This window comes from Rissa tridactyla, chromosome 13, assembly GCF_028500815.1.
Source record: "Rissa tridactyla isolate bRisTri1 chromosome 13, bRisTri1.patW.cur.20221130, whole genome shotgun sequence".
NCBI lineage: Eukaryota > Metazoa > Chordata > Aves > Charadriiformes > Laridae > Rissa > Rissa tridactyla.
The window spans coordinates 5,915,655-5,930,481 of NC_071478.1; the positions used below are offsets into that span (position 1 = coordinate 5,915,655).

At 41.1% G+C, this 14,827-nt stretch overlaps 1 protein-coding gene across 5 annotated transcripts in view; it reads right to left on the reverse strand.

Moving 5' to 3' along the window:
- The window catches only part of SBNO1 (strawberry notch homolog 1), a 35,559-nt gene extending 21,020 nt beyond the window's left edge, over positions 1-14,539 (reverse strand). Inside the window, exons 1-7 of one of the 5 annotated variants that reach the window (XM_054219249.1) lie at positions 14,356-14,539; positions 7,685-7,818; positions 6,931-7,035; positions 4,865-5,174; positions 3,125-3,169; positions 2,673-2,773; positions 1,424-1,520 (exon numbers count right to left, since the gene is read on the reverse strand). In XM_054219249.1, coding sequence (XP_054075224.1) covers positions 1,424-1,520; positions 2,673-2,773; positions 3,125-3,169; positions 4,865-5,174; positions 6,931-7,035; positions 7,685-7,816 — 790 coding nt within the window. In that variant the 5' untranslated portion in view covers positions 7,817-7,818; positions 14,356-14,539. Of the gene's footprint in view, positions 1-1,423; positions 1,521-2,672; positions 2,774-3,124; positions 3,170-3,738; positions 3,968-4,864; positions 5,175-6,930; positions 7,036-7,684; positions 7,819-13,405; positions 13,425-14,355 lie in introns of those variants that run through there. The other 4 variants (XM_054219246.1, XM_054219247.1, XM_054219248.1 and 1 more) reach the window with 4 other exon arrangements.
- Between the last annotated feature and the right edge of the window lie 288 nt (positions 14,540-14,827).

Consider the following 14,827-nt stretch of genomic DNA (forward strand, 5'->3'; position numbering starts at 1 on the left):
ACTTGTCCATTGCAAAGGCTGAACTCAAGAACAACTATGTTTCATTGCAACACTATGTCAAGTATTAAACAAAGTGTATCGCATACAAAGGAATACATTAACATGAGTTTATATAAATGCAATCTTAACTTTATTTCTCTTCTCACTACTTTCCCCCAATTTTTATGAAATTTGATAAAATTCAATTCATATATAACTAAAATATTTGTGTACTTGATGTGGTTGAGAAAAACTGGTCAAAAGCTTGCCTTCCCAAAAGGCCAGAGGTGGCCTCAAGATGCCAGAACCACAAAAGCAACATTCTTTTCACTATTTATATAGTGCTGGTTTTAAGCAGTATGAGAGAAGAGAGATACAACAGTCATAGAATCATTTAGGTTGGAAAAGACCTTTAAGATCACTGAGTCCAACCATGAACCTAGCACTGCCAAGTCCACCACTGAAACCACATCTACAGGCCAGAGATGGTGACCCCCCCACTTCCCTGGGCAGCCGGTTTCAATGACTGATAACCCTTTCAGTGAAGAAATTTTTCCTAATATCCAATTGTTTAGATTGGCACAACCTGGGGCTAATTTCCCCTTGTCCTATCACTTGGGAGAACAGACCAACCTCCCCCTCGCTCCACCCTCCTTTCAGGTAGTTGTAGAGAGCATAAGGTCTCCCCTCAGCCTCCTTTTCTCCAGGCTGAACACCCCCAGTTCCCTCAGCCACTCCTCATGAGACTTGTGCTCCAAACCCCTCACCAGCTTTGTTGCCCTGTTTTGGGCATGGTTTAATTATTGTCACTGAGATCTGTCAGCAAAAATTAACTATTTAGTTACAAATTCCGTACAAAACTTTTTGCCTTGCTTTTACAGCAGGTCAGCAATGTACCTAGGAAACAAGGTAACAGCTTTTTGTCACTGATTACAATAAAGAAAAGAAAGGAGAAGAGAGGATGGCAATTAACAGCAGTAAAAGATTCACTTTCTTAAAAACAAAACAGGTCCAAGAAGTCAGTCAGGAACAACGCAGGAAGAATGTGCTTCAGGTAGTTTCACACTGTAAGACTCAAACTAGATTAAGTGTAGCAATGACCACTTAATCCCTTTACAAAATTTCCTTTGCTGAGGCACAAAGCGTCTTAACTCAGGTAAGAAAAGCCTGATCTTGGTTCAATCATATTTCTGAAACAAGTACTGCTCAAAGATACACTAAATAATTCCAATTCTATTAAAAAAAATATCTGTGTACCTTCCAAAACTAAGCACTACAGAGAGGAAAGATTTCCTAGGAAAACCCACCACAAATTCAGGTCCTTTTCACTGGATTCAGACAGTAACCTATCTGGTTTTTGGTGTTAGTAACCACAGAAGAGTAAGTAACAAGTTAGCTGTCAAAACATTTCAGCCTTTTGACATAACACAACATCAGGTCATACATTTTATTGGCATATACTCAGCGTAAGTTTCTGCATGGCCCATTTCTTCTTCATCTTCTTCCTCAGGTTCCTCCTCTTCTTTTACTGCTGGTACTTTCTAGAATGGAGAAATACCTACATTAGTCAAACAGTGCATTGTTAATACTCTATGTCCCAGAAATTAACGTGAGAAGCGAAAGGAGCACTAACATGCACTTGAATGTTTTCACACATGTACTAGATGAACCAGTGAGCAGCTGGGAAAACTACAGATGGAAACATAGATTTCTTACACACTGAACAATCCTTCAAAGACAAAGTCAGGGAACTTCCTCTGCTTTGCAAGGAGATTTGAGCACTCCAAACTCACATAAGCAGAATTAAAAAAGAAACACTTCTTACAGCATACTAAATCCAAACTATGACTTAAAACTGCCCTGAAAACACAACAGCTAGTTAACAGCCAAAACCTAACTCTCAAGTACTCCTATGAAGTCTGCTGCAGTTTCACATTCATTACGTAATTTCACAATTTCAGTGAATAATTACAATAGTCACAGTTCTAGCCAGTATTCCCTGAAACCTCACAGTTAGCCTTTTTTTTTTTACTGTGATCTTGATCAATGTAAATACATGAATATTTTTAAGTACCCACTAGATATTAAAAAAATCTTCCACAACCTAGCTTAATATAAAAAAAGTAATCTGAAAATCCTTCTGTATGCCAGTCCCTAAGGAGCACTTGTTCATCACAAACTTCAGCCTGGTCCTTGCTATCACTGCACTTAAGATGCTGAAACTCAAGTGTTTACAACATCGGAATGTATTTTTATTACACTCAGAAAATTGAATGATACTCTATTTACATCTTAAATCAAACTGCCCAGAAGGTCAGCCAAGCTATAAAAAGTCTTCTAGTTTCCTTGTAGCTAGTTACATCAATGGGGATATTTTAGAAGAAAATGTCTTAAAATACAAAAGCTTATCAGCTTTAACTGGAGCACACCCTTCTTCCACACAATGAGGTTCCATTAAGGACAATAATTTCTTGAAGCTGTCATTTACTACATAGGTAGTCTGCTCTACACAGCTGTTAGTTTGTCATCTAACCAAGTACTCATCTAATGGATAAACCAACCTTTTGAACAAACAGATGCACTCGATAATTCTACCACACAAAAGCCACGTATAACTACTGAAACTAGTCACAGGTGGTTGTAGCCAATAAAATACACATCCATTTAGCAAGTTAACCATTGGTATTACTTACCATAGTAGGTGAAAAACTTCTCATTTTAATGTCATTTATCCATATTCTTGCTACCTCTTTTGTGGAAGCCTCCTTCTTCACTGCACCATTGCTTAGATCGGCTACAAAAGAAAAGCAGTGTTTTAAAGGAACTCCCTCCAAACATCCCTCAAATTAACATCCTTCTCTATTAATAAGCGGGAAGATAAGTTTAAGATGTCCAGTAACACACCGATGCTTCAAGAACACAGCATTTTTGTCCAAATTAACAAGTCTGAGCAAGGAGTTAAATCCTGTTACTTCTTTGACTGAAGAAACATCCCATGCAGTTGTATATTAGTTTCAGTATTAAAAAGAAGTATTTTGGACCTTCACCAAATCTATACATTGTATTTAGAAATACTCCATCTTGTGAGCCTTTGAAGTTTAACCACAAACCAGTAAGCCCAGTGTTTCAACAGAAATGAACTTACCTGGACTGGTGGCATTTACCACCTTCGGAGAAACTACAATTATTTCTGTAAAAAAAGAAGTCAACACTTTCGACTCAATTGTTTAAAGTTTATAACAGGATCCTTCAAGAGGACAATTTATTAAATTTCCTGTCGTAAGCCACATTTGGAAGCTACTGCCAACGGGGCTCAGTACAGAACTAAAAAAATTTACACAAGGATAGACATAAAACATTGATAGCAGCTGTCAAGCTTCCATCATGGTGACAATCAATGCATGTAATGAATTTAGCTTAATTGCCCTAAAAAACAATTAAGACAATTGCACAAATAAAATTTTCCTCAAAGAGGTTGCATAATTTAACTTTTTAGTATCTTCTGATGCAGAACTCCTGCTGCCTGAATTATAAAAGACCATGTTTCCTTCCAAAAGCTTCTCTGCCCTTGAATTTTCACAAGTATTCGTCAATTTTTTTTATAAGCACAAAGAAGGATCCAGAAACACAAGCACAGAAATAAAATTAGAAATGCAGTTCTAGAAGTTGCATGTCTCCTTTTCCCTTAATACAGGAGCTACAGATTCAACTATTTTCTGCATCTGGGCCACTACAACAGCTATTGTGTATTGATGTTACCTATTATTTATGTTCTTCTGTGAGTTCTCACTTCGCAAAAGGGGATAAGTCAGTCCTATGAAACCTTCTCCCCTGCTCTTCCTCACTTCTTTACCTCCCAACCCAACTTCAGTTGGTGTCTCAACTTCAATTTTTGTCAACCACTCCATAACAGAAAGCAATGAAACAAGGAGGCACATTCTTCTTTTTGTTTCAGTCCTAACAGACAGCTTCCTTTATTGCACACTATCTGCATATGAAAAAAATAGGTTACTTCCAACGCCGCCTAGAAAAATCAGTAAATCCTAGTTCAGAGACAATGAAAATATAGTAATTCAGAAAAAGCCTATGTATCCCTCAGCAACTACTCTGATCTTAACCTCATGCTAAAACCAGAATAACCTGAAATAATCATAAGAAATACACACACACACAGCATTTCCCTTATATTAAGCTGACCATATAAACTGTCCATGTATTAGAAATAACATACAAAGAAAGATTATGAAAGGAATCACAAACTGAAGATGTGGAGTGTAGTAACAAAATACTTGTGGCATTTTAAGTTAACACCACATTTAAGTAGTAACATGGAAACAATCAGCAAGTTTTTAGGATTTAAGTCCTTAAACACAATAGATCTGATGCCTCCCATGAAGCATACAGGGACAGAGATCTTTCTCAGGAGATGCTTTACAGAAACACACTATTATAGGAGCACTAGCACGTAATACAAATCTAGTTTGGAAAATGCAAAAAAAAAAAAGTACTCATTTGTCATAGTTCCACAGCAAGTATACAGCAGAATGGAAACTGATGTAGACTCAAGATAGCCAAAGCAACGTCAGTAATGTTCATGAATTAATTTTGCCGATTTGCCAGCTGCAATCTAAAATGACATTTTCATCATTCCTTGCAGTAAATCAAGAGCTTAAGTTTTTTTAAAAGCCTGTTGTTTTGTATTACTTCACCCTGAATTCTAACACTACTAAAATTAGAACAGAATTTATCGGGTTTTCTTGTCCATTTCATTTTACTGTGATATTCTACTAATAAATGAAAATACAAGATGTGCAAAGATCTTCACATTATATTATTTCACTATTTATCTAAAACAGTGTAATTACAAAGAAAGAAGAAAACTTACTTGCTGCTGTTGCTACTGGTTGGGCAATATTAGGAGGTGGCTTCAATTTCATGAGTTCATTAAGACTATTATTCTTTAGCAGATCTTTCAGCTGAATCTGGTCCTTTGAAGGTGTAGTGGTCAAGGCATTGCGTACTGCTGGTGCTGCAACCGAGGGTCGAGTAGTTGTGCTGGTCTGAATGATTTTTGCTACAGTGATAGTCTGCCTCGTAGTTGTAACAGGTGTTGTTTTTGTCATCACTATGGTAGTCCCCAAAGTTGGAAGCTGATTTATTTGATTCAGCACAAAGGTTGTGGTGGATGGTGGTTGCTAGTAACACAGAACCAGGGAAATTTTCAGAAGACAGTGGGGAAAACAAGCAGACTTTATTAGCCTTTCACCCAGAGCACAGGAGTCAGCAGTTTCTAAAAGACTCTTGTAATGAGAGATGTCTGCAGTTAACATGCTGAAGATGCTAGAGTCATTATCTTACGGTGCAACAGTCTGAGCAAGAAGTGTCTATTTATCAATATATTTCCGTACATATTTTTGAATGTTATTTTTAAACTTTATTTTATAGTAAGAGAAAGAAAATAAAAAAATAGGATGAAGGATGGCACAAAACATGACTACTAGAAGTACAGGAACCCTGAGCTGAAGAGAAATTCCAATATATAAACTAGCTGCAAAATTGTCGGAGTAAATAGCTTGAATTGCTTAGAGTATATGCGTAGCCTTTTTCAGACACACTGAACTACATCCACCTTCCTGCAGAGCTGCTTTTTATATTCTCATTTCAGGTGCAACCACCAGATTACGGTGCTCAGAATTATCTGGAGCTAGTAAAGGTAGTACACAGTTCAGGTACAGGAAACAAGTTTACACAGCTTCCCTATCCCCACAATTTGCATGCACACAGGACACCTCAAAATGTTTTCCTGCATACTGTTTTGTCCCCCTTAGTACTCCTTATCATATCAACCCACGGGTACGCTAAGCTTTCCCAGTCTCAGTAGAACCAAGAGGACGGCCAACTGGCATTTTACAGTCCTACCTCTTTTGTTACATTTTACTACTATACTGTATTTGGTTAACATGACAAGATTTTGGTAGTTGGGGGGCTACAGGGGCAGCTTCTGTGAGAAGATACTAGAAGCTTCCCCCATGTCCGATACAGCCAGTTCCACCCAGCTACAAGACAGACTCGCCGCTGGCCGAGGCCAAGACGACCAGCAGCATTGGTAGCGCCTCGGTAATAACATATTTAAGAAGGGGTAAAAACTGCTGTGCAATCAGCAATTGTGAGAGAGGAATAAGAATATGCAAGAGAGACAACTGTGCAGACACCAAGGTCAGTGAAGGATGGGGAGGAGGTGCTCCAGGTGCTGGAGCAGAGATTACCCTGCAGCCTGTGGTGAAGCAGGTTGTCCCCCTGCAGCCCACAGAGGCCCATGGTGGAGCAGATATCCAATCTGCTGCCCATGGAGGATCCCATGCCAGAGCAGGATGTGTCTGAAGGATGTGTCTCCACTGTGACTGCATGGAGAGGTGCCGATGTCAGAGAGGTTTGCTGACAGGACTTGTGGCCACGTGGGAGACCCACATTGGAGCAGTCTGTTCCTGAAGGACTGTGCCCCATGGAAAGGGCCCACTCTGGAGCAGTTCATGTAGAACTGCAGTCCATGGAAAGGACCCATGTTGGAAAAGTTTGTGAAGGTGATGCTGGAGCTGGGGAAGAGCATGAGGAAGGAGGAGAGGCAGAGACAATGTGTGATGAAGCCGGGAGTGAAGTTGAGCCCAGGGAGAAGGGAGGGGGGAGAAGGTGTCTTTAGATTTGTTCTTCTTTCTCATTATTGTACTCCACTGTTAACTGGCAATAAATTAATTCCACAAAGTTGAGCCTGTTTTGCCCATGACAGTAACTGCTGGTCTTGCTGTCTTTACCTCACCCCACAAGCCTTCCATCACATTTTTTTCTCCCCCTGTCCACTTGGGGAGGGAGCGATAGAACAGTGGGCACCAGGTGTCCAGCCAAGGTTAACCCACCACATATACACATACAAAACCCTCAAATACCAGTTCTTACCCGAACATTTAATAAGGCTGGAGTTGATACAGTCTCTGGTTCTTGTTTCACAGCAGCTGTGGCCTCAGTCTCCAAGCCTAGTTCTAATGCACTAAGTGGCACTGACTGCAGAGGAAAGAAAGTATGCATCAGGAAACACATTAGCAGAGAAAAAAACCTTAAGACTAAATATTGACCCACAAAATGGAAGTTAATGGGGAAGTCCATAACTGTGCCCATTAACAAAGGTTTCACTGAAAATACAGATCATCAAGTAGTTGATTTCACATTCAAAGAAGTTAAAAATACAACACCTTGTTAGGTAACTGCGGCAAAAATGTAATTACTTTTGTGATGTCACTGTTCAACTTATTACTGTTCCCAGTCTGTGCCTGAAATGGTTACGTACTTGCAGACTGAATACTGTCATGGAGGTTAAACATCACATAATATTACAATTTCTGCTTATTTTATAGGAGAGCAGATAGACTCCTCTGATATTAGAGCTCTCCATGGATACATGACAGAATATGCGCATTTAGTGTCCAGAAGATAGGTATGTTTATACCCACCTTAGTAGTGTATTTCAGATTGCTTTTTTGTATAAAAGTTTCAAATTAATTAGCAAGTCATTTTCTGATCTCAATACTATGAAGCAAGCAATTTATGAAAACTCCACATTCTTTAACCATTTGCTATGGACACCCCCCCCACCCCAATACATCAAGTCCAAGCTCTTATGTCCTCTAGCAAATGACTATGTTCTTGTTTTAACCTGCTGAACAGCTGGAGTTGGTGCTGGATTTGCAAGAACCATGTCCGGCGAGTCAATATCAAATAGATCATTTGGACTGATTCCACTCTCACTCAAAGCAGCAAGCAACAGATCTTGTCCTGGCTCCACCATCTCTAAAAAATTAGAACCATAAATACAAGTTACATTTAATTTTTATTTGTTTTATGCCCACACACACACTCACATTTAAAGTTCCCTTTCCTGGATTTAAGGACACCCGCAATGCAGTCTCTTGTATACAGTTTCACTTTCTATATTTGCTCTGGCTCTTTTGTTAATTTGTAGATTTTTTTCCTTTTTTTGGTTGTGTTTTTTTTTTGTTGTTTGTTTTAATCTTTTCAATATATCCACCACATTTAGAAGTAGGAAGAATGAAAGTTTACTACACAAAATGCTATTACACCCATAACCTTAACAAGAAAAAAAAAAGATGCCTTTTCTAGTCTTCATCGCACTATATTTTTAAGCATTACAAGAAATACCAAGAGGCAGAAATTGTGAGACTGTATTATGCTAATGATGCGTCTTTGTCAGTGAAGCACGAGGCAAGCACAATTAAAACTCATTTAGTTTATCTTGTAACAACAAGTCAGCAATAAAAAGCTTACAAGGAAAGCTTTTATTTCTTACTTGCCAATACATAAGGTAGTAATTCATTCATTGTAGAAGTTTGGGTTTGCATAGTGGAAAGAACAACTGTACCACTATTATAGTATGTTAACTACATATTAAATAGGACACTAACATCAGGTCACAGACTCCTTTATGCATAGGTCAAGCAAAACTAATTTCAAAAAGCTATTCTAGACAGCGTAAAAACTTATTAAAAAAGCCAAATACTCTTATGTTTTAAGATGAAGAGGGAAGACAATGAGTTTTGCTTCCTTAAGAAGGAAGACCATTTGCCCTAGTAAGACAAAAATTAAGTGAGTCCACATAACTTGAGCTATTGCTTATATATTCTAAGACACACCTCAAGTAGAAATTCATTTCACTTATTCTCCACACACCCTGTAACACCCACTGGTAACAAAACATCAAAAGCTAACAAAGCTGAACACCTACTCTAAAGCAGGTAACAGGACAAAAAAAATATTGGTATTTTAGATACACACATTCAGACTCTGAAACAGCATCCACTTGCTTATCCTTCTCTACATGTACAGCTCAGCCACATCCAGCCGGTTGGTCACACACATTAGTTAGCACATTTGGCAGAACAGGTAATTCTTGTAATAAATAAAGCCTCTGGCACTTAATTCTTATTCTTCCTAGTTTTAGTCTGCCCAATAGTAGGGAGAGACCTTCAGTGGACTAATACTGAGATGGCTGCACAATTGAAATAGTGGATGTAAGATACTGGGACAAGGGAAAAATATACTTTTAAGCACCAAAGACTGTACTACCCAAAAGAACAGCAAAGGAACACACAATAATTGGTGGAACTTCTACTGACCAGAGGCAATTCCATTAAACACCATTTGCTGTGTCAGAACTAGACGCTATTTTTTTTTATTTTTAAAGGCATCTGAGGTGATGAGATGAATTGGTAGAACAGCATTGTTTGTAGTTATCAGGTACAGAAGATATTAAGAAATATTGAGACATCTAGCAGATTTAATTAACATGGCAGCTCCTTCAAAGGATGTCGCCTCCCACTAGTCTCACTCCTAAAACCCTGAATGGGTCAAGCAGAATGAGTAAGAACAGACCGTTAGCTTTACCTTTCAGAAGGATTAAACCTCTCTCTCAAAAAAAGGGGGACTAGACATATATATTATTTGGGTAGGATAAAACCTTAGTTTTCAGAATAAAATAGTAAGAGCAATCACTATATCTAATTTTAGAAGCTTACAGCATTGTTTACCAATTAGAAACAGGTGAGAGGAGAAAGATTAAGTCCATAGACAAAGTTTTAGCTTATCAGTACTTTTTCTGTTAAGAACTTCAGAGCAGCCATTGAAGGTGAATTCCTCTACAGAAGGGGAATTAACAGGGGTTATCCTATCAAACCAGCAGCTCCCAAACACTTTACAATTTTAACTTTACAGTAACAATTTGGGAAAGAGGCATGAACACTCTTCGCCATAATGCAACACCTTTGCTCAATATGATGAAATAAACAAAAATGCCTAAATATACAAAGGAAAAATAAGTCATTATTTAGTCTGCATTTAATTTTGATCACACCATCTCCAAAAGAAAGTATGACTAAAATTTGGTTGGGAGATGAGTGGCTATACTGAATAGCCACATGGAAAGACAGAAGTTTAGAGCTGTTTACTTTAAGAGAACTAGGACCAAAAAAAATTACTCAAGATTACTTCTAGTCTACTCTTGTAATATATGAGGGAAAGGCCTTTCTATGAAGTTCAGACTCAGAGCAAAAACCAAGGCTAGAAAAAAACCACACGAACACTACAGAAAAACACATTTTCCCCAACCATCCTACAATGGTGCCACAACCTATCAAGTCTGTTTCAAGTCAAGTTTAATACATCCATGATGACACAGAACTCTACATTTTTAACCTTTAAAAACACAATGGCTTGGCTATCTTAAGACAGTCTCACCAAGTTCAGAAAAAACATTCATAGCAGTAATACTTTAATTGCTTACTTCAAAATTTTCACTGGATGACTAGTGATAAAAACTAGTATAACAATTCCTACAATTCCAGAATAAGTATCTTTAGTTCAGAAGCATCCCTCTCTTAGCAGAGCCATTTTCACATAAGAAATCCCCCGGCTGCATCTATCTCATTTATGCTAACCCAAATTCAAACAGCCTTAAAAATTAGTGGTTGCTAACAATCCAGCAAAAAGCTAAGTAAAACAACAGCAATTGTTTGTCTGTCAGACAGTTTGGACAGTGATATTTTGACTAGTTTCACTTATTTTGTTTCTGTACACTGAACAAAGCTGCATTGTTTGAAACTGAAACAAAAGGAATTCTGAACTTCTAGAATTTTTACATTAAAAAAAGATCACTGAATACTTAGCACCAATTTTAGGCTTTATGAAACTTCCAAGCACCACTGCTGCCTGCCCTCCACCCTCTAATTTCTCCTCCCCCCCATGTAGTTTTAATTTGGTAAGGAAATTAAATGAGAAAAAAAATACAGGAGAAGCTGCATTGTGATAGCTTAGTTTGTTTGTTGTGACATACGCTAGTCAAGCCTAAAACATTATCAAGCTGAAACAGATCCATAATCTTACAAGGTAGGAGGCTCCTTAGCTAACATAAGTGAAAGCAACTTTATCAAGCTCTGCAGCTCAGCTTTGGCAATACTATATAAGGACCTGTTTGCCACATCTTAAAAATCTCCAAAAGAAAAGCCTTATAAAAAAAGTTGTGAATATTGCAAGCTGTTTCCTGAGCATTTCACCAGTCAAAGAAATGTTCTGAGAATGCAGAATCTTGCAGATAAGGTTGTCTGTGCTTAGTCAGGCTGTCCAATGTCACTAAGTAAGAATCAAGCTGCTAGATAAAACTAAAAAATATTTATATTTCAACAGTAGTAGTATCTCAATTATTTTCTTTGTATTAAGAAAAAAAAAAATATCAACTGCTGCCACTTCAAGAAGGGCTATCAAAACACATCAAGCATTTTTGTGAGGTGCTCTTCTGTTGAAGAATATAGCCTAAAACTTTGGTAAAGAGACAGTTTTGCTACCAGTGCACATTATGTAAATAACTTCTGATTTAAAGATACAAAACCAGGATGCCATGTTTAATATTATGTCATGTATCCATGCCAACCTGGCTCTCTCCCTCCCTCCATTTTAGCTTTGGTACAAAGAAGCAAAACAACAACAAAAAAGAGATATTCTAAAACACATGTCAAGCAACCTGTTCTCCATCTCTCCTAAGAAAAATAATAGTAGAATCCTAAAGGATGAAAAGGCTTTTGATGTTTAGGTCTGCAAGTTACACATTGTAACAAAGTATACCTGACTAATTTAAAAATTGTAATGACTGACAGAATTGCAACTTAGCACAAACTGAACATCACAATCCACTCGGCACAGCTATTTCCAAACCCTTCAGACTACTGGCCTCTGTGGCAGATTCAACCTACAAACTTTGGTTTCAATGCTCAGCCTGGGACACTAGCATGGTTAAGCAACTCTTGTTTTCCTTTTATTAGAAGGGTTTTTCCCACTGGCTTTCTGAGGAATACCTATCACTTGAGATATACTGGAAGCCATTTAAAATATCACACAAATTCTGAGGTAGCGAAGAGGAGACAGATATGCCCCCCAAATTCTCTGGCTGCCTAAACTGTGACCTATTATCAACCTAAAAATTTCACATCCCCATTTGCAGCCTCTCGCTATAGAGGTGTAAAGGCTGCTAACCCCTAATTGCACACAACAGGCTTCTCTGGATATCCAGATGGGTTCTGCTCCTCTCGCAGCTTCTGGCTCCAGAAGGCAACCTGGGTAACAACAACAAAGAAAAAAAACCCAACTAATCCATTCCCTTCTGGCCCCTTCCAAGTCACCATCCAATCAAAGATTAAAGTGCTCATTACTGAACTAGCCCATCCTTACATGCTTTAACCTCCTCAAGACTAGTAGTTAGCATTGCATTTAAATGTATAAAGTTAACTTCTGATTTTTGTGAAAATTATTTCAGTCCTGTAAAAAACATACCAGTTTTTCAAACACTGGTTACCTCTCTAAAGCCAAAGCTTCTAAGGACATGAGGTACAGTTCAGGATACTGTGGGATTCAACTTGCCTCAAAGCTCTCTTATGTTGTTTTATAAAATATACAGTAGTTGTGTATACACAGCCTAAATATGTGAAATTCAGAAGTTGTTAAAGAGACTAAACAATGCAATGATTTGGCACAATATTAGCTTTCAGACTAAATGGCTGCAGGTAGCTGGTGGGGAAAGTTTTTAAGTAGTAAAAATCCCGAAGAGATAAGAACATTATCTGAGCACTGAACCCATACTTAGTTTTGGTCTGGGAGTCAGTCCTAGGTGTACCTCAATGCACAAGAAATGCATAAACCATACCTGCTACCTACTTCACTAGCTTTTAGAATAGCTATCAGCCAGTTCTGACACCAAAGAACTTGTCTGGACAACAAGACAAATTGCTCACATTTTATTTTTAAAGGCTAAGATTGCACTCAAATATAACATATCATGCCGGTAAGGAAGATATAGAAAACAATCAAAATATCATGCTGTTAACACAAGTGCCATAGCAAATTCTTTGCTTTACATCAAGATGATTTCTTCAATTCGGGGGGGGGGGGGGGAGGGGGAACAAAAAGCTTGCAGAATGTTGACATATATATTTAAATAATTTTAATACAGACACAACCTACATACTCAAAAAGCCAAACAGCCTACCACTGAATTCTTAACTCCAGAGCAAGTAGAAAAAAATTATTAGTGTGAACAAACGACACAATCTGAAGTTATCTAATACATTAATTCAACCTTTTTTTAAGCATTTAAATGATCGGCCTAATCTTTAACAGGTATCAACCATCTAAAACCAGCCTACAAGCACCTGGAAGAAAGTACAAGAGTTCTAATTTATACCCTCAAACACAGCCAGGAACCTGGTCAGCTAAAAATAATAATGAAACAACCGAAAAAAAAAAAAAAAAAGAAAAACCCACAAGGCCTCTTCCCCTTCAGCCTGTAAGGGCATTTTTATGTTAAGCAATTACTCACCCTAGCAACCTCTGTTTGAGGTGCGCTCGTTAAGAGCGGCTGGACTTTGAGGCCGGGTCTGTCGCTCGGCCCTGCCGCTAGCTCCCGGGAGCTGCGGGGGCCCCCGGGGGGGCGGGCGGGGGGGTCCCGTCTCCCGGCCTCGCCACCTTCCCCGCCAACACGTGTTCGCGACATAAACTTCCGGGTTGGGCCCGAATTGGCTGCGTAATTGTGTCCCATGCGCGACTTTTTGTTTTTAGACCTTCGTCTCTTTAAAGATCCCTTTAATAACATCAGGATGGCGGGGAAGAGCGAAAGGGTTGCGCCCCACGGCTGCCTTTACGGCCACTCAACCACCATAAATCACCCCCCACCCCTCCCCCGGTTTCACCAGAGCGGCTCCATTTCAAACCTTTACAATTAACCCACAAAGGCGAGCGGCGCGGACCCGGCGGCGAGACGCCACCGTCCCGATGCCATTTTAGCCGAGCAATGCGAGGGGGGGGAGCGAGACCAGCCCCACCACCGCCCCCCACCCCCGCGCCGCCAGCTCCACCAACCCCTACCGAAACGCTCTACAGGAGCCGCGGGGAGGGGGGGATTCGCCACCCTCCCAGAGAGCCCCTCCACCCCCACACAGCCTCCGGCACAAAGTTTTGCCCGACTCCCAGGGAAGCGGCGCCTCCGCCGAGGCAGCGGCGCCCTCCCCCGCACGCCGCGCCGCTCCCGGCCCACCTGGGACCCCCAGCGGGGGCGGCTGGCTGCAACCTGAGGGGCCAAGCAAGACGCCGAGCTCGCTAGCAGCACAGTGGCCTCCCTCACGGACACCTTCCCCCACCCTCGCCGCCGCGGGCCCTGCCGCCTGAAGGGAGGCGACCCCCGGGGGCGCCGCAGCGGGCCCACCGCGCACGGAGAGCGCCAAGGCGGCCGAGCAGGCCCGCCGCCAGGCGAAAGGGGGGAGCGAGACTCACTCTCTCTCGCTTTCGATCCTCCCGCGGCCAGTCCTGGAAGTCTCCGCCGCTGGCCCCGCCGTCCGCCGCTTTCTAACTCACCGCCGCCATCTTTGCCCTCCCTCCCCTCTCACAGGGGAGGGGGAGGGGAGGGAGGCTAGGGCCGCCCGCCGCGCCGCCCCACGTGACCGCCGCCGCGCCTCCCCCCCCCGCCCGACGCGGCGCACCCGTCCCACGTGACACCAGCCACCGCCCGCCGCTGGCGCGCGCTCCGCCCCACGTGACGCGGCTCCCCCCAACCCGGCCTCCCGAGTCACGTGGGCGCCTGCTGCCGCCGCCGCCGTCTCGCGTCCATCCCCCTCCTTCCCCCCCCGCCGGCGGCGGCGGCGGGGCTTTGGCGCGCGCTGCCCGCTCTCCCCCGTCACGTGACATGGCGCTCGTCGTTTCTGCCCGCCCCAGCAGCAGGGGAAGGCAGCAAACTCCCCAAAAGAAA